An 18,911-nucleotide genomic window follows, 5' to 3' on the forward strand; every position below is an offset into this window, starting at 1 on the left:
CAAAACCCTGTGGTTGATGTCTCTATATGAAGCAACAAGTAAAATGAGATTTTTTTTTTTTTCTATTTGAAATAAATGATTTATCAGTAAAGGCACATTACCAGAGCTGAAAATCCACTGATTTGTCCAATACACATGTCAAAAGGCAAAGTAGAGGGTTCTTTTCTTTACCCATCTCCCTTAGTCATGTTCTGAATTGCTGTGACTCTTAGGAGTGTGCAAAGGTTCACACAGACACCTCAGAGGCAGTTGTAGATGACTTTATAATAGTTACTCCTGAGATATCTGCATGCCTTTGGCTACCAGTGTTCATAAGGGAGGGCTAATCGACCCAAGTACAAGCTGTGGATCATGCAGAAAAGCAAGCAGGTAAAAATGAGAATGTAGAAACACAGTGCAAGTCGAGCAAGATAAACTGGAACTGATTTCATGCAGTATCCAGATTTCTGGGGGAAAACCTCACGTCAGCTGACTTTTCAAGTCCTTGGCGTCACTGTGTTCCTGCAGTGAGTACTGGCATGAGGAAAAGAAGAATTAGGAGCACGCCAGGTGCCAGCCTGGGGGTTGCTTTGTTCCCTGCCCCAAAGAGGCCCTGGCAAATGCCCAGGGCAGGGAATGCCCAGGGCAGGGAATGCCCAGGGCCGCAGTGAGCGGTGCTGTCCCGCTGCACATCCCGGCCCCGCAGCCGGCACTGCCCGGCAGCTCCTGCCGCGGCCCGGCAGCTGTGCGGAGCTGTGCGGGAATTGTGCGGGAATTGTGCAGGAGCTGTGCAGGAATTGTGCAGGAGCTGTGCGGGAGCCCTTTGTGTGGCAGCGGCGTTTGGATGCAGCACTAACAGTGATCGCCTCCATCCGCCTCAGACGAGAACTCGCCTGGGAGCAGAGGATGGTCCCCACCTGGGGCAAGAGCCCGTCTGGGGCTCGGCCCAGCCCTGTCTTGTAGCAGGTGCTCTGTGGAGATGGTCACGCCTCTCCCCTCTAAAAAAAGAATGGAGTTTGGCCTTAAATAAAGTATTTTCTAAAGAACACAGGGAGGACACTGGTTTACAGGCTGTGACCCTCCGCTGGGGTGCTTGGCACCAGGTTCTCACAGATGGAGGGACATGCTCGAAGCTTTCCCTCAGCACCAGCTCCCAGGTCCCCATCAGCCTGGCAGTCATTTCTCTTTTCACTTTCTTTCCTAACCATAATTTATTCCCTTCTGCGTGAGTTTACAGACGAGAGGCATCGGTCTTCCCCCTCTCTCTCCACCTCCTTCCCAGCCATGTGACTGAGCACTCCCCGCAGCAAGCGAAACTTTTCAGTCCGCAGGAAAGCTCGGTTTCGTCTGCAGCCGCTCCCCGGGGAGAAGCAGCGCCTCACACCCGCACCGCGCCGGCCATGGGGAGGAGCGCACGGCCCCTCGTCTCGCTGACCCTCGCCTGCGGTGAGTAACAGCATCCTTCCTACCTGAAAAATGGGACATTATGCCAGTTTTGTTTCCTTGCAGCCAGGACAGCGCCCAACAGACTGTAAACTTGGAACAGGTTTGTTGCTAAGGTGCTTTCGGTAAAGTCCCACTGCTAAGAATAACCGGACCTGTTGTTAATTGCGGTGTATACGCTTAGTTTGATGTTTTGCTCTGTATTTTCCCTTGAACTCTGTGTGGAGGAGTCAGTTCAAAGCCATGTTGAAGCAGACTTTTCTGTCTTTGTTTTTCTTAATTAAAAATGATTTTCAGTTCTGCAGAACTAACTGAAAATCCTGAGTGAAAAGAAAAAACTAAGGAAGCGTTGCTCGAGTCATTAATTTATCTGCACTGCAAGATGCAGACCAGGATCAGGAAAGCAGGAGTGAGGCAGGGGCTTGGAGAAGACAAGGCTTGGGCTTCTCTCAATGACAAAGCCCATCAGAATCACCCTTTGATCCTTCATAGCTGCTCTGTGAAAATCTGAGGAGCCATACACATGAAGGAAATCTCCCAGCGCTTTTAAGTCCCTGCTCACCACCTGAGCAGCACCAAATTTGCCTGGTGACGAGGGACAAAATGTGATTTAATCTGTGGAGTGGCCAAGGGTTTGAGCATGCTGTTGGGTGAGTTCTGCCATCGGCACATGGAGAACACGTGAGGAACAAGCCCTGTCCCCCTGCCAGTCCATGAGCAGGGAAAGTGCCCAGGGACTCGACCACGAGCAGTTCCTGCTGTATCTCTCTGCTCCTCCATGCCTGCTTCATAGCCAAAGTTGGCTGAAGTAGCCCCAAGACATAAAAATGAAAGGGAGAGCAAGATCAGACTGAGAAGCAACACTGATAATTCAGTGGTCAGCAATCACTTTTGACCAGAAAGAACTTATTTCCTCTGTTCCTTACCTGTTTGTGATATTTCCTTTAATAATTTGTTGTGATGTTTTATTAATGTCACAAAGTCAAGTCTTTCTATGCAGACAGGGAATGAAACATAATTATTGCTGAAGGGATAAAGGTCAAATGGGTTGGAGGGAAGCTATGACAGAAGTGAAACTTCTCAGAAAATCTTGGTGCTTTTCCAATTCCTCCAGCAAACCAAAGCAGCCAAGGCTGGTGAAAGCATTTTCACTGATTACAGGAGCTGGATCAGGTTTCGTGTCCACTCAGAATCAGTCAGCTAAACAGGAGAATTTCAGCAGAAAGCAGAACAAAGCCACTGGGCAGCTGAACAGACCAGTGTGGTTAGATGAAAAGGGGAAAAAACTCCTCAGTAAGAGTTTCTGACACACACCCCAGTACAGGCTGAGACATGGAACAGCCAGGCCACGGCACCGAGCACTCAGCTTCCCATCCAGGAGCAGAGCAGTGATGTTCCTTGTGACTGAAACTTGTCACCAAAGCATGAAAAAGGGATCTCCAGGGCCAGACTGGGACTGAATTTCTGAGAACTGTGCTGATCCTTTTCTGAGAACTGCGCTGGTCCATTTCTGAGAGTTTTGTTCTGGAGCATTGCAAGGAGTCTGTAGGGCTCTCACACAGCCCTCGGCATCTGTTACACGCAATTTTGGTGCTAAAGTGAGACAAGGGGACTTCAGCTGCTTGCTCTGGGAAGATACACCCCAGGGCACTCGCATCCCTCAAGCAAATTGTTGCTTGTGTGAAGTTCTGAGTCGGCTTTAGGGAGGAAAAAAAAGGGAAACTACTGTGGGGTGCAGAGTGGTGGATCCTCGTGTTTCTGTGGCCTGTTCTGCTGGCAGAGGTACAAAAAGGCTATGCTGGGGGAGCCGTGCTCATGGACGCTTTCTGAGCCAAGCCAGGCTCCCAGAGAGGAATGAGGCCATGCTAAGGAGCCGTGGAAGCCTTCCCAGCCTCAGCTGGAGGGTAGGTCAGGGACCCCATGGGCCCATCTGCCCCTTCACACAGCAGAGCCACCAAACCACCTCCAGCAGCCACCCAAACACAGCCAGTGCCAATGGGTGCAGCAGGAGAGTGATCCCTGCCCATCCCTGAGAGCTGATGTGGCCAAATGCCTTTGGGAAGACAGTCCAAGCCAGTGGGTTTAGCAGTGTGGCCAAGCACTGGCAGAAGCCCCAAAATGCTTGTAGGAAGAGTCTGGTGGTCAGCCAGTGAGCAAGAGCCATGGGTCACTCCAAAGACATTTCTGGCTTTACCCCTCAGGTGACCCTGTCTGGCTGAATAATGAAAAATAATTGGGTTGAAATGACCTTTTGAAAAGTTTTCTTTAAAAGCTATGGGTGGCATCCTAATGCCAGTTCAATAATATTTCTTTCTACATCTGTGTTACCTGGTCAGTAACCAAAACCAATCTGTGAACTGAAAACGAGGACCTACAGACAATTTAGGACTTGTGTAAATTTAAATATGGCTTGTTTCAGAGTCTTAGAGGGGAAGAAAGAGTCAAAATTGCGACTTCTTTTTTCTTGTTTCTATCATGCTGATACACTTGGATGCAGCTACCCATAACTGGTGCATGGCAACTGCTCTGGCTTTCCCCTGGCCCCAGAAGGAGATCAGTCATCTGATTAACAGCCCTGCACCAGCTGTGGTAAAGCGTAGGGGAAAGAGAAAAAATGAACTAAAGTATCATACGAATTATGCATTTTCAGGTTCATTTTGAGAAAAATCACAATATTTTTTGAGGTTTTTCAACTGTCTCAAGTTGCACTTTGCTGGTATCACCTAAAGTGGCAGTCAGGTGCCAATTTCATATGAACTGGATAAAGTGACTTTCGTTTCTTTGCAGCGTTTTCCTCCTGCTTCGCTGAAGTGGTCCTGGGGGTCGAACTGTCTCCAGAAACCACATCCTTCCACCAAGCGGCTACTTCTGCTCAGCCACTTTCCTTTTATCGTTCTTCACCTCATCAAAGCACCACAGTTCATTTTAACAGCGCAGGCCCTCTTCAAACAACACTCGTGAGCCACGGAACAACTGAGCAGACAACGGAGCGGCTCCAGGCACCCTCAGCTCCAGGCCAGCGCAGGGCAGCCCGGGCAGGAGCAGGCACCGTATCCACGACACCCGCAGACAGCGCCGGCACGGCCGCCCAGAGCACGGCCTCGGTTACAGCTGCAGTGGAGAACGCAACCGCTCCCTCTGCGTCCTCCACCGGGCGTGGGAGGAGAACACTCGCGACCACAGGAGCCACGGCAGCGGCCACCAACACCTCCCTGAAGCACGAGACAGCGAGTACCCAGGGGACGGCCGCCAGCAGCGCCTCCGCGGCCACCGGCACGCCCGGGGCCGGGCGCAGCACGCGCTCACGGACGCAAACAACAGCCACGGGCGCCCCAACGGCCTCGAGTGGCTCAGGAGCCACCAGTGCAGGGACACACACGGCCCCCACGTCCCCTGCCAGCACAGCGAGACCCCGGCCCACCCCGCAGCCCTCTGCCATCCCCACAGGCACCTACACCCTCTCCGACGGGAACGGGACCTGCGTCAAAGCCGTCATGGGCCTGCAGCTGATGGCTCGAAACACGCAACAGGTGAGGTGGGAGCTGAGCTTGGCAGTGACTTTATTCATTAGCTGGAGTTATTAGCTCTTTCCAAGCCATTTTCAGAATTAGCTTCCATGACCACAATAAGTGGTTTGCTGCCAGTCTGAGGCTCCCCACGTGCCACAGCATCCCAGCTGCTGTACTCTGGCCCGTTGATGATGATGCAAAGGTGCTTTCTTACTTCAGTGATATTTTTGTGGGAGCAATGGTGGGGCAGGAGATCAGCCAGCAGGGTTATTGGTGCTTCCTAGAAGAGGAGATTAGTTAAAATCCGAACTGGCCTCAGGTAAGAACTTGACATTGCGAGTTGCAACGAAAGGAAGAAATTGCCAGTTCACAAACTTGGATTTAGAGGTGGGTTGTCCTGATGTTGATGTATGGACATTTTAGGATCATGGAAACTGCCAGGTAGTGAAGAGCTGGTCCTCTCTCCTAGAAGTGATCCACTGAGAATGATTCAGCAAAAGATATTCATATCATACAACCTGATATGGCAATTGTGTCCCTCAGGCTTAAGGTTTTGTAGCCTCCATTAATAGAACACATGGAGCTACATCCTCAGGCTATGGAGTCCTTTTATTTGAGCCATCCCTGTTACAAATACAAATACTCGTGTTTGATGTCTGAATATTTCTAACACTGGATGACTGTCTAATGTTGGTAAAGGGAATTTTCATTCCTTGTCCTGGCAGAAGCCAGGAAGGGAGCAGGATTCCCACCCTCACCAGACCATAGTGAGATGTTTACAAAAACATAAGGTGCTCCCTCTTTATAAATTACCACTCGTAGTCATCTGACCCTGAATCATATCAGTTCACTGAATAAACAGAAACCAAATATTTTCTGCCAGCTTAATGCACTGGAGCAGCTCAGTGATGTGTCAGACAACAGCCAGTGCTGGTTTACAAGTGGGGAATGACCCTGGCAGGCAGTGATTCGGCTGCCACCACCACTGCGTGGTTCATTCAGCCACGCAGAATCTCTGCATGTTTTAAAGTTATTAAATCTCTGCTTTCAAGTACCCCCCATCTCTTCATCATCACCCCTGCAATGTCTTTTCTCTCTACAGGAGCAGATGGAATATGTGACTGTCAACCCTAATGCGACAAAGATATCTGGGAGCTGTGGGATGGTGCAGTCTGAGCTGAACTTAACTTTTAGTAGAGGATTTGTAAACATCACCTTTGTAAAGGTAATTGTTGCATTTAGAGGGAAGGAGTGTTTAGGACTGGGAAGCTAGAGTTTAGGCTGCCTTTGATCCAGCTTGAGCTGTGGGAAACGGTATTTTATCTATCTCTGTGCTTGTTTTCCATCTGTACATAACTGCATGGTTACTCCTGTTCTTCCCAAAGGGCTAGAGCCAGAGAACCATGGTTTAATTCATTCAGGTTGGAAAATACCTCTGAAGGCTGCCTGGTGCAAGGTTGTGCTCACAGCACAGCTGAGTTCAGTGTTAAATCAGGCCTGTTTGAACTTTCAGTTTGGAAGGGAAGGGTAAGCACAGTTCTCTGCCATCCTCTGACAGAAAGTGCCAGAGAGCAGTGTTAGAGCTGCCCATCAAGCAACACAAAGTCTAGGAATAGCCAAGCAAAATCTGAGTCTGTTTTTTACATAGGTAAAAGTCTCATGGGAGGGAAGGTCATGCCTGCTGATTGCAGTGGAGTGCTACAGAGGGAAAGGGTTTGGGACGAGTCCCTGTGCAGGAACAAGGTGTGCTGGGAGCTCTGACTCACACTGTCAAGTTGCTCTCAGCCATTTGCTTCCCCTTAAAGCCAGCTGGGGTTGTCAAATTCAAAGGACAGCCTGTGCAGTTTTAAGTGCCCAGGAGCCATGACACATCCACAGGATGTGTTCTGAGGGAGTCTAATTTCATCTAATTTCTGAGTGGAAAATTCCAAACAAGGGAACTGCAACAACAAAACTTTAGATAAGTGGCCTTAAAATGCACCACACCAGGGAGACCTATAAACTCGCACAGAAACTTGGGCAAGACAGAGCTCCTGCTTACACAGTGGGAAACTGAGCTTTGTTTTTGACGTTGTATCCATTAATTCCATGTTTCTCACTGGGGCCACATCATATGTAGTTGTGGCTTTAACACAAGCTGCCAGGAGAGCTGCAGCTTCTATAAGCACAGGAGAAAATCCCTGAGCACAGCTAAACTCTTGCTAACTCAGACATTTGCCCATTTTGGGAGGCAGCACTATTTACCTGAAAGCTGTAAGGGCTGGGTGATGATGCCAGCAGAGGTAAAACAGAACTGACACTGTGTATAAAGTTGTTAATGGGTAGGGAGGAATGGGCAGGAACATGGCACAGGTTGGATCCCACCTAACTCTGGCAGGTGTCAGGAACATCAAGGCCATGTCCTGGAGCTCCACAGCATCTGGCCATCACTGCTGATTTGTGCCCTTCAATTAATCAAGCTAAAGTGTCAGTCTTGCAGCCTGGTTCCAAGCTCAAATTAGACACAATTAAGAAAAGCACAAATGGTTAATCAATCACTTTCATAGAAAGCCCAAGAGGGAACAGCAAATTATACCCCACTTACATAATTAATTCTTGAACAGAGAAAATATTTTGATTAGTAGTCATCTTTATTTTAGCTTATGGCAGAAAGTTTTATTACGAGCTGCAGAGGAAAAGTAAGGTAAAAAATGAAGGAGCTCATTCAAAACAAAGGATCAGTTCAGACTCTAAGTGTTTGCTTTAAATGTGTGCTTCCTGCAACAAGAGGAGCATTTTTGGTGTTACAAGAATCCTTAGAGAAAGGCTGGGGATTCAAGTACCCACAAAAGCCCCAGGTTGCATCAGTGCTAAGGAGAGTGATGTGAACCTTTAGGAGGTGCTTGACCTGTCTTGCCCTTGAAAAAGGTGGTTTCTGGCACAGCATTAGACAATGCACCCTTCACTTCAAGATAAGCCTCAAGAGCATAGCAGGGCTCAGCTTGGACCGCTTTGAAATTCAAGTTAATAAGAAAACAAGTTTGCTGCTGGCTTTTTGAGTTTGGTGCCCACAGCCTCTCCCGGTGCTTTGAAGCAGGAGTGCTCCAGCAGTGGCACTTGTGGCTGTCCCTGCTGGGAGAGGAGCTGGCTCCTGCCCCAGGGCTGGGGTGGCACAGGAGAGGGGCTGGTTCAGTGCTCACCACTCCATCGGCCTCTGCAAAGGGCTTGAAAAAAGGAAGTTGTGTAACCGGCCCACAAGATGTGAAGTAGGAGCAGGTGTTTTCCCCAAGAAAAGTTTTCAACTGTGGCCAAACAGAAAAAAGCACGGCCACCCAAAAATGGTCGTGTTTCACCTAATTATGTCTTTCAGTTGGAATAACACTGAGAACCTCTTCTCTGGTGTATTTCTTTCTTCAATTTTCCCTCTCCATCCTACCAGTTTTTAACCGGGAGCACAGGACACATTCATGTCTACTGCCATTTATCCACCAGCTGCACTCAGCAGTCCCTGAGTGACCACAGCAGGAATTAAACTGGTTAGCAGGGCTGCTGCATGAGGCATCACATTTTACTCCAACACCGATACCAGGGGGAAGTTCCCAGGGCTGGCTCTCAACCTTTGACACTCCAGGGGAGGGCAGTGTCCACGGCTGCACTAGGGTTTCAGGCACACACAGCCTGGCTGGAAATCTTGTTCTGTGTTGTTGTACCAGGTGCTTTCCATGTCAGCAGTCTTCCTCCTTTTGGTTATCACAAGTATCTCCTGAGAGCCCATCTTGAGCAGTCTGTGTAAAATGACACCTGCATGGTCCTGTTTCACTGAACTGAGCAGAATTGGTGATGCAGCTGAGATTCAGAAAAGAAAAATACCTCCAAGAGAGTTAGTTCTTGGGTCTCAAAGGTGATGCTTTACAAAACGTTTCTTTATGAAATTCTTTATGACCATTTTGCTGAGGTAAGCTGTGTTTCTTTCCCCTGCAAATATGTGTTATGAATAAAGATATATCTTCTTTTGCAGCAAGCTCCAAGTTACTCTGTCACTAAAATTGAGAGCAGAATACAGTTATCTTCTGAAGGTTAGTGATTTTACTCTGCCTTAATTTCATATCAAACTGTTCTGGGTGTAGGATAAGTTTTCAGATCTTTAAAACACTGGATTTTGTAAATATGTGTTTTATCAAGCTTTCAATGTGTCACTCACCTAAATCTTATGGTATAAAAATGGAAGAGAAGGGACCTGGCTGCAAATATGTCACTATTATTACATTTTCTTTTTGATCTCAAAAGCTTTCCCCGCCCCACTCTTCAGAATAGAGATTACTTCAAACCTCACCTGCTCCTGTGAGGTGACCCCCTCTTGCAGACTCAATTTGTTAAAATGTGATTTGAAGAAGCATCTGAAGTTTCAGCCACTTTTTCAGACCTAAGTTCAGCTGAGTTGCCCATTGATAGTTAAAGCACTCATTTAAACATGTAAGAAGAAAAAGTGATTGTTAATGGCGAAAATGTCCATGCTCTACTCACCTCTGAGACCATTTTACCCCAGAAAGATGTTGGTTCCAGTGGAGTCAGTGTGGATTCTCATCTGTCTCTCTCTCGCCTCCAGGTATGTTTTACTATGCTGTTCTAAACGAGAAGCTGTTCACAACAAAGCTGGGGAATTCCTTTAAGTGTGCCAGCAGGCAAATCTTCCCCTTGGAGAGGAACTTCGAGATCCTCTTTGTTCATATGCAGCTGCAGGCGTTCGACATTGTGGGTAACCAGTTTGGACAAGGTGAGTAGAAGGATATTTTCCACCCTTCCCAGATCTACCTGCCAGCACTCTGGTGGCCTGATGGATGTAATCTGCTAAACTGTACCCATACACATCCCACTGCTGTTTTCTCAGCCGTTCCTGAGTCATTTCCAACACAGTGCTAAGACATATGGAGGATGGGAAAAGATCTTTTCCCCCTGCATTCAGTACCTTCTGTTTCACCTTCTCATTAAAAATGCTCAGCTTTACAGACACAATTTTCTTCTTCATCCATTTTCTCCCGGAACAAGCAGAGGTGTGTTCACCACCAGTGCATGGCCCAAACCCCAGTATGCAAAGTTCATTTCCAGGTCACTGCTCCCAATATAGCCAGATTTTAGCTATTTTTAAAGGCTTCTGATATTCATGTTGTCCTGCAGCAGCAGCACCAAAACTGCCAGCTAATAAGGGATATTTGTGAATGCAGGATAATATTTTCAGAGCAGCTGTGTCTAGACATGATGAAATTTGCTCCTGAGAAGGAGCACAACTGGCCCACTCCCAGCTTCAGAATTAACCATGATGCTCATCTCTTCAGTTTGTCTTTTCTTGGAGAAGTGCCACAAAGAGACGACCAGGGATATCAGTAAAAGACAAAGACCAGAGAGGGGGACTCATTGTGACCTTGTGGTCTCTTTCATGTTGTTCATCTTCTCATTTCTGTGGCTTCCTCTCAGGGCATCTCCATGCAAGAACTCAGGTGCACAGAGGGTGCTGACCTGCTCTCCAGCCCTTCAGATGCATCAATAAAACATCCTCTCTTCTGCCACTTGTCTTTCTGCGTGCTTACAAAATATTGGCCCTGTGTTCTTCCTTTTACTGTAGATCTGTCTTTTGACTCAGTTTAGCTCTGCTCGACCAATTCTTCTTCTGTCAGGTCACCATTTTGGTTACCTTTTCCATTCTGAAAGGGATATAATGGGAAACAACTTTTGGGGCTTTTTAAAGACGTGGTCCTTCTCCACACTGAGAATCCCATCTATGCTCTCATTCTCATGAAGTATTTTCATGGGATAACACTGAGCTGGAGGAACTCATGGGATCCCATCTGGTCCCCACATTCCCATTCAAATGTGTACAATGAATGACCTTAATTATGGGATTAGGTATGGCCTCACCTCTAGGAGGGACTCAGCTGAGACAGATGCTCTCTGTTTCTCCCTCTCTCTCTCTCTCTCCAAGTCAGACTAATCTCTGCTAGTCAATACCACATACAAATTTAAATTAGCTTTGCTCTTAATCGGAGAGCTGAGAAAACAGCTCCCACCTCTGAAATAATTCCCCTGTGGCTATAAAACAGTCATGAAACTGTTGTGTATCGGCTGCATATGCAGATTCTGAAGGAGAAAATCCCCAGTGAAGGAATGACGAAACACATCACCAGCCTTCTCCCCTCCTCCCTCTCAAGACTGATAGTTTCACTTCCGTTGCTCCTGATTTGCTTATCTTTAAATGGGGAAGAAAAAGAAAACATTAATTGTCACCGGTTTCAAGTTCCTTACAATTTTGTACAGATTACAGTGTTATATCAATAACACTTGGTCTGTTTGAGTCTGGAAATCTGTAATCTTCTATATAAATCTGGAAATCTTCTATACCAATCTGGAAATCTTCTATACCTCAGTGGATCAGAAACAATTCCTAGAGTACATAGAGTTCACTCCTTCATTCCCAATGTTTCATCGAAGTAAAATGGCCAGTTCAAACATCTCTGGCTTTTACAACACTTAGATGCAAATACTTTTCAGCTCATTTATCAGCAGATTACATTAACCAGACAGGGCTTTTAAAAGGCAAACTCTAATAGAATGCTCATGCCTTTGGCTTTGTGGTATTGCATCACCATCTGGATTAGAGCAGAAGAGGATCAGACTTTGGGAAAAGCCATGTGGAAGCTCTGGAGCTGTGACATGATCTCATGGACTCCACATGCTCCCTGAGCTCATTGCTCACTGCCAGTGTAAAATTCCCATGGGGGAAAAGCCCAAGCCAAGCTAAAACCTGTGCCAGCACAGTCATGGAATAACAGTCAAGGTTTTTATCTCAGAGCTCTGTTGAAACCTGCCTTGGAACAGTCACAGGGAGTGAGAGGGGCACAGGGTGTCGGATCTCCCTGGTATCCTGGCTGGAAACTGGATTTGCTGCTGAGCTGGGATGTACTGTGGGGTTTAGCTGAGCACACTGCCCTGCTTAGAGAACAGTTTGCTCTGCAGGTGCCGCTCACAGCAGCAGGACAGAGATCTGCCTTTCCCTGGAGCCTGAGGAAGGACCATTCCTGTGGATCTGATGGAAGATGTAGGTCTGATCCAATTCTGGGGTACCACACTAGTGGTCATTCCCAGACGTTGCCTTCACCCCCAGGACTGCATTTGTATTTTGGATTTGAGGCTGATCCTGCCATTGTTACTGGGTTAATTTTCCATTTCTGTCAGTGGCCCACGTGGTGCAGTCTCTCTATAGGAAAGCCACCAATTTACCTTAGGCTAGAAGTTCACTTTAAAGTAACAAGTTTCTGTTTAATCAGAGAATGATTTGAATATTCATTTGGGTAGGCACTGGCTGAGTATATCAGGATTTGCACTTTCTGTAGCTAAGAGATGTGTTTGGAATGATATCTTCCCATGGTCCTTCAAAGATACGATTTGTGTCTGATATAATCACATGTACAACAACATTGCAAAGGTACTGCTAAAGCAACTGCCTGGACTATGTCCAAGGCTTCTGCATTCCTAATCTCTGAATGTTCTGAGTTAGCCACCATTATCCACAAAGATTCTGAATTAAACAGGGAGAACAATTAGAATTTGATTTTTCTTAGAAAACACTGACTTAACAAGGATCCCTTCTGCACTAACGATGTTCTGGACCATGGGCTTCTGTCTCTGGCCTGATCCTCTTCACTGGGAAGAAGCAATCAGATGCTACACAGGAGCAGTTTTTGACCATGCAGGATGTGTCTTGCTCTTTATTTTCAGACTGGCACTTTGTATTGTGATGCTCCCCCTTTGTTTTTGGGAAGGAAGCTCTTCCTGTGTGTATGCTGAGTGGTGAAACAATTCCTGCAGATATGAAGGAGGAGAGCTGCTCTCTAGGGAAGCACAGAGCTACTGCAAAAGGGGCAAAGATGGTTTTCTTGAGAGAAGGCTCACCACAGATAAAAAGTGTAGTAAGTATAGCTTAGAAAAAAGAAAGAAAAAACAAAAGAAAGCAAGGTTTTGAGAACTTCTGGCTTGTATTTGCCATCTTCTGGAATACAGATGTACAGTTTAGGAGTATGGTGTTCTACTATAACATTCTCTATATCCTTTTCTTTTCAGAAGAAGAATGTTTTCCTGATAGAAACAGCAGAGTAGCTCCCATTGCAGTGTCCCTGAGTATCCTGGGATTATTTGTGATTGTGTTTGCCACCTTCCTGATCTCCAGGAGAAAGCCACATAGAGGATATGAACGCATCTGAGGTGCCCTTGTGCTTCCAAACGTGTGCAACAAGCAGAGAAGTCACAGGAGTTTTTGCTTCTGCCTGGCAATCTCCCTGCCCTGAAGCCACATTTTGAAGTGAGATGACACCATGTGTTTACAGCTAATGAATGTTTCTGGAAGGAGTTTCCTTAAGGTGGGGAGGAGAGAACTCACACCTTCTACTTTAGGCTATTTTTAGCATCTAATTTAGATATAGTCCAAAATGAGGAGCTTAAATTCTCTCTGTTATCAACAAAGGAGCTCATTCAGATCACTTAAACCAGACTCCTAAAAATAGCTTAAAGCAAGCAGTATCACTATCCCCCATAAAATCCATCAGGTTTGTTAATGATGGTGTTTAGATTTATCAAAAGATGTAAATCTGACCTACAGGTCAATAAACAGAGGCCCACAGCTACAGACAACCCTGCTAAGTGAGAGCTCACTGAAAGCTTTTTTCAGAACATGGTGTGTGCCAAAATCTCAGAGGAAGTGTCCAGTGTGACTCCACTCACAAGCAAGTCCTCACCAGTCCTACAACACAGTTACACTTTCTAAGTGCCTGGGGTTCTCCCACTAAGCCCTTTCCAAAGACACAGGGGTAATTGTGACTCTTACCCTGGAGCTTAATGTGTTCCTGGTCTTGTGAGAGTTCAAGAGTCCCCAATGTGCTGTTCAGACATGGACCTGTCACAGAAACCACACTGAGCCCAGGAAATGTCCTCTACTGGGGCAACAGGGTGATCTCTTAATCCAGAAAGATGCCAGGCTCATGGAAATGCCTGGGATTAAGTGACCACCACTGGGGACCATGCACAAGGTCCATGAGAAATGGAAATCCACTGATGCTGTATGGTCAAGGCTTCTGTGGGAAATAAAATCTTGCACAGGCTCTGGACAAACTCCACCCAAAAGTGAGTGTTCTCCAGTGTGCTCACAGCTGAGCAGTTGGATTTTCATATGGAAATGATTTGGAGTTGCTTTAAGGCACACTGATACACCCTGTAGTCTATTTCCTGCTAAACCAATGATGAAGGCATGAGAATAGTAATTGCTTTTGAGATTTAAATCCAGCTCGTGTTCTTCGTTGTAACAAGGAAAAGCTCCTTGTCACAAAAGATTTACATGTGCAGAAATGTGTGCATACACACACATGCACGTGTGCACGTGCCACACAGTCTGCTCACTGAAGCAAATGACATCAAGATGATGAAATATTATGTACAAAAACATTTGCAAAAAAGAAAATAATATTCAATAAAGCACACTTCCTCCGAGGAGTTAGACTAATGGCTGAAATTTTACTAATAAAAGCTTGGCCTGGAAAAGGACTGAGGAATGGCACTCATTAAACAAAAGAAATACTGAAGTCATATGCAAAAATGCCTTGACAGTTTAATCTGTATCTAAACAAAATGGAAATGCTGGGAGCCAATTTAATTTCTATGAATAATGGCCCAAATCCTGCACAGTTATTAACAGTAATGAAATGTCACTGGATTTTCACTGGATAAAATTGATGGTTCTGTCTTGTCAGATATTCCCTTAAGTATTTTAAAAATAGTTTTGATATTTTACTAGTATTTCACCATTGCTAGTTTACTTATTTAAATGAAGAAAGAAAAGAAATTCTTCCATTCTATGAATTAATTAGAGATGTTGGTCAGTGTGAAGCAGAAAACATGGCCACACTGCTCTGTAATGAGTATAATATGTAGCTGTGGAAGTAATTAACATTCTCTAGAAATATTCTCTTTGAGTCTGAATGAACCAATAAATAAGAAAGATAGTTTTGAAGCACTTTTACACTTGGAGAAACATCAGAACCAGCTGTGAGCACAGGAACAGCTGAATACATTTATAAGGTAAAATAGCACAAGAAATAGGATACCAAACTTTCAAGGTTTCATTACAGACACAGTGATTCAGTTGAATACTCAAATTGAAATGTAAGTATTTCAATTATTCTTTTGCAAAGGGCTCCAGCACTGTTCATAATGCTTAGTGAGCTTTATCGAGCTCATTTTCCTTTCCTCCTTCCACCATAACAGAGAAGCAGCCACTGGACTCAGAACTTGGGCCTCTGATTCTCAGGGTTACTCAATACTATGAATCTGTTGTTTAGAAAGCGGGTTTTTATATGCTATTAAAGCATTCACCTTTTTTTTTAAGAGAAAAAAAAAGAAGAAATGTCTGGGAGGAAAGGTAAATGGATGAAGAGCTTCCACTTGAAAATGAGCCTGTGCCTGCAGTAGGGATGTTGCTGTCCCAGTCTGCTACATGTGGGCATTTTAACAACAAAAGCACATGGTCAGGGCCCAAAGCTGCCCAGGGAACAATAGATATCTTTCCTCTGTCAAAGCTGAGTCCCATTTCACATGTTCTTTGGATTGTTGGATTGTGTGATCTGTGTTACTTCTACTGACATGGATATAGCATGGTTCTGTGCTAAAAAATTTCTTTATGTTAATATTCAGTCTTTTTAAAAAGTCCTATATCATCATGAGGACAGAAAAGGGTTACGAATGACTGCTAATTCCGTGGTTAATACTGAGACTCCTGGCATTTTTACTAGTGATGCATGAATAATGTTTTTCCCCATAGTTTTTTTTTTTTCTTTCTATAGTGAATCAACATGTTGGTAGAGAACAGTGTTTGGATTCAGATTTACCTGATTTGTTGTTATGCTTTTTCTTGCTATTATTTGTTTGCTATTTTTATGAAGCTGCATTCTGCCATTTGTACATGAACAATACTCTGGGCTTGCTCCAACTGCCACAGGTGAAGTGCACGTGGTGCAAACCAATGAAACAACTGGATGCTCCCAGGAAATGCTGCCAACATGCAGCAAAATGAATCCAATGGTGTTAGTGCTTTACAGCACTAGGGTAGTACCTACAGCAGTAGGGTATCCATTGGAGAAATCCTTACTGCATTGGGAGATCCCAGCCTTGCAGTGCAACCTTTCTCTCAGCTGTGGCCCATCCTGTATCCCATCACCTCCATCCCCGATCCCAAAACCCAGCCAGCCTGCAGCAGGGATGTGTGTCAGCATAGCAGGGAGCGTTGTCTCTCCAAATTTGACGCTGAATTAGAATCAGACAGCCCAGCTGCTCCCTGAGCTGCCATGTGCAGCTCTAAAAGCTGAATGCTTGTGTTATTTTCTGCCAGAATTTAGGAATATATTTAGCTGGTACTTTTCAATCTAATGGAGTGGCTTTGAGGTCTCCCTCCCACTGGGAAAACTCTGTAGGGGTAAGTAGTCTTGGTGTTGCTGGACTTGCTCTTTTAAACATCTTGTCTGAAGAAACAACTTGAGCGAAAAGTCCCTAAAAGAACACCATACAAAAGAAGGATATTTGGAAAACTGCTTGCACACTAGATAAGCCATAATGGCCATATCATGGGGCAGCAGGGCAATTTTCTCCGCTGTGGGAGGAGACAAAGCTGCAGCTGGGTCCCAGAGTGACTCAGCAGCCCCAGCTCACTTCTTCCCCCAGACTCAGACCAACCTGGCCCTGAACCAAAAGGTGCTGATCAGGGTGATATGATTCATTGATGATGTGATGCACCCACCAGGGAAACAAAGCTTAACTTCTGTGCAAGCATGTGCTGGTCAGGAGGCCGTGGGGCCATCGCAGGGACCAGGAGGTCAGCGCATCCCTACATCCCCACGTCCCCACATCCCTACGGCTCCCTGGTGCTCTGCTGCAGCTCCCATGCCCATCACCTGTGGTCTCTCGCACATCCAAGACAGAATGAGGGCATCCCAGGAGCACGATGATGTCACTGTGACACGATGTGTGTGTCACAGTGACTCAGACAAGTCACTGAGGAGTTTAAATACCAAGGTCTAATTTCTTTCAGTCCTTTTTGTTCTCTGATGGACAAGTGCAAATTAAGAAACAGCTGTTAATTCAGTTGAAAGAGGAAGGGAAATTAGATTGGCATCTTGACTATTTGAACATGGCTTGGCTTATCACTTCTAGCTTGCTATAATGTATGGCTGCTAAAAATAATTTGCTATGAGAAGTAAGACATGCTCTTTATTTTTCTATTATTGGTGTTTCCACAATAAAGGCTGTATTTAATCATTGGAGTGTGCATTGCTGTGCAATGATTTTATCTCTGAAATGGCGGAGTGGGTCTCACATGTACTCTTCATGAAGCAAAGGTTGTTAGATGGATTACAGGAAAGCAGGAGACGTGGTAAAGATGGGGGACAAAAAACCAATCTCTCTGCTGCTAGCAGCTGATTGAGGAACTCGGCTGTTGGAGAAGTGCTGGCGAGGGCAGCAGAGAAGCCATAACTTCCTTCAGGGATAAAATACCAGAATCGTGCTTAATTCAATTTCTTGTGTTAGTGCACACTCCTACATGATGGATAATTTAATGTCACAAGGTGAAAACTTTGCAAGCCCCTTCAGAAGGAGAGCAGGGGCAGTTTGCTCTGCCCTTTGGCACTTGCTTGATCTGGTGCAGTGTTAAATTTGGTGCTATCTTTTGGTGCTATCTTTTGGTGCTATTTAATGGGCAAGGTTGCTCACTTGTTCATGTTTTAGAAGCTGGACTGGTAAATACACACCTGTATGTGTGAAGTAGGCCCTCAAAGGCTGCTGGTGTTTCAAAATTCTCTCTTTCTTGACAAGGTTTAATACCAGATGGAGGAACAGAACTTTACTAAAATGCAGAAAGTCCCCATCTATGAGTCACACCCTGGACTGTCCCAGAGGCATAAAGGTTTGGAATTCCTTGAAGAAACCTTTGCATCAGAATATTTAGAAGATAAAAGGACATGTACTTTTTAAGCATCAATTTGAGCAAAATAGCAAGTATGAAAAGAGGAAGATTTCTATGGAGTTTACCCTTTGTGATTAAGGTGACAAGACTTGGACACTACACTTTTTCCTCATGTCCAGGGCTGTGGCCATTGCATGCCAACGAGGCAGGGGAATGTGGGTCTGAGCTTTATCTGCCACAGTAACGTAACACTGCTGGGCTTTCATCAGCATCTGGGCTTTCCCAGCTAGCCACAAAATGCCACAAAATGTACATTTCTCTTTTTCTGTGAGCCTTATTGCCTATGGAATTGGTAGATCCCAAGTATTTTATTAAATTACAAACTGACTCAGTTTCTTACTTAGCTCTTTCTTCACAAATTTAGATAGGGGCAGGTTGCATTTCCAACATGCAGAAACAAAGGCTGTTGGGCAAAAGGAAGGTGCTCAATCTGAGTCAGGACATCTGTGTTTATAAGAGACACAGATCTTGGTTTTGAACCTCAGTTTTACTGAGGCTTTCCTGTATCAGAAAAATGTTTGAAATTAGTCCAGACAATGTTTAACCTCATTTTACCATGGAATGACTTTTTTTGTCATTAGGTCAAAGAAAATATTTCAAGTTACATTTTTGACAACCTGCTTACGGAAAAAATTGTTATGAGCAAACTACTCAAATTATTAATCAAAGCAGCTTTCAAAATATGCCTAGCTTCTACAATAAAATGAAAAAAAGTTGCTGACCCAACCTATCCACTACATTAGCAGGTTCACCTGAGCGCTTCTGACTATGGATGTGCACATCAAACATATTACTGGTGTCACTGAGGAAGTTATTATTTCTGCACTGAAGGTTTATTACTCGGCGCTTTCAAACATCTGCGTGTACAGTCTGGTAATCCCGCTTGACTTTGCAAGTCCTAAAACCCCTGCTGGCAGGATGCCTCCACCAAGAGCAGATTTGCAATA

At 45.3% G+C, this 18,911-nt stretch overlaps 1 protein-coding gene across 3 annotated transcripts; it reads left to right on the forward strand.

Annotated features, from left to right (window-relative positions):
- The first annotated feature begins 873 nt into the window (after positions 1-873).
- On the forward strand, positions 874-18,911 carry LAMP3 (lysosomal associated membrane protein 3). Of its 3 annotated transcripts, XR_005702511.2 has the most exons (8): positions 874-1,425; positions 4,210-4,952; positions 6,034-6,156; positions 8,929-8,986; positions 9,517-9,684; positions 13,023-15,113; positions 17,814-18,043; positions 18,708-18,911. XR_005702511.2 is itself a non-coding variant. In XM_040074819.2 (6 exons), the coding sequence occupies exons 1-6, from the start codon at positions 1,380-1,382 to the stop codon at positions 13,160-13,162; spliced, it is 1,278 nt and encodes a 425-aa protein (XP_039930753.1). In that variant the 5' UTR covers positions 874-1,379; the 3' UTR covers positions 13,163-17,224. The 3 variants fall into 3 exon arrangements, 1 of the variants encoding a protein (XP_039930753.1); XR_005702510.2 differs by lacking the exon at positions 18,708-18,911 and having other exon boundaries at positions 17,814-18,255; XM_040074819.2 differs by lacking the exons at positions 17,814-18,043; positions 18,708-18,911 and having other exon boundaries at positions 13,023-17,224.

This window comes from Hirundo rustica, chromosome 10 (genome assembly GCF_015227805.2).
Source record: "Hirundo rustica isolate bHirRus1 chromosome 10, bHirRus1.pri.v3, whole genome shotgun sequence".
Lineage (NCBI taxonomy): Eukaryota > Metazoa > Chordata > Aves > Passeriformes > Hirundinidae > Hirundo > Hirundo rustica.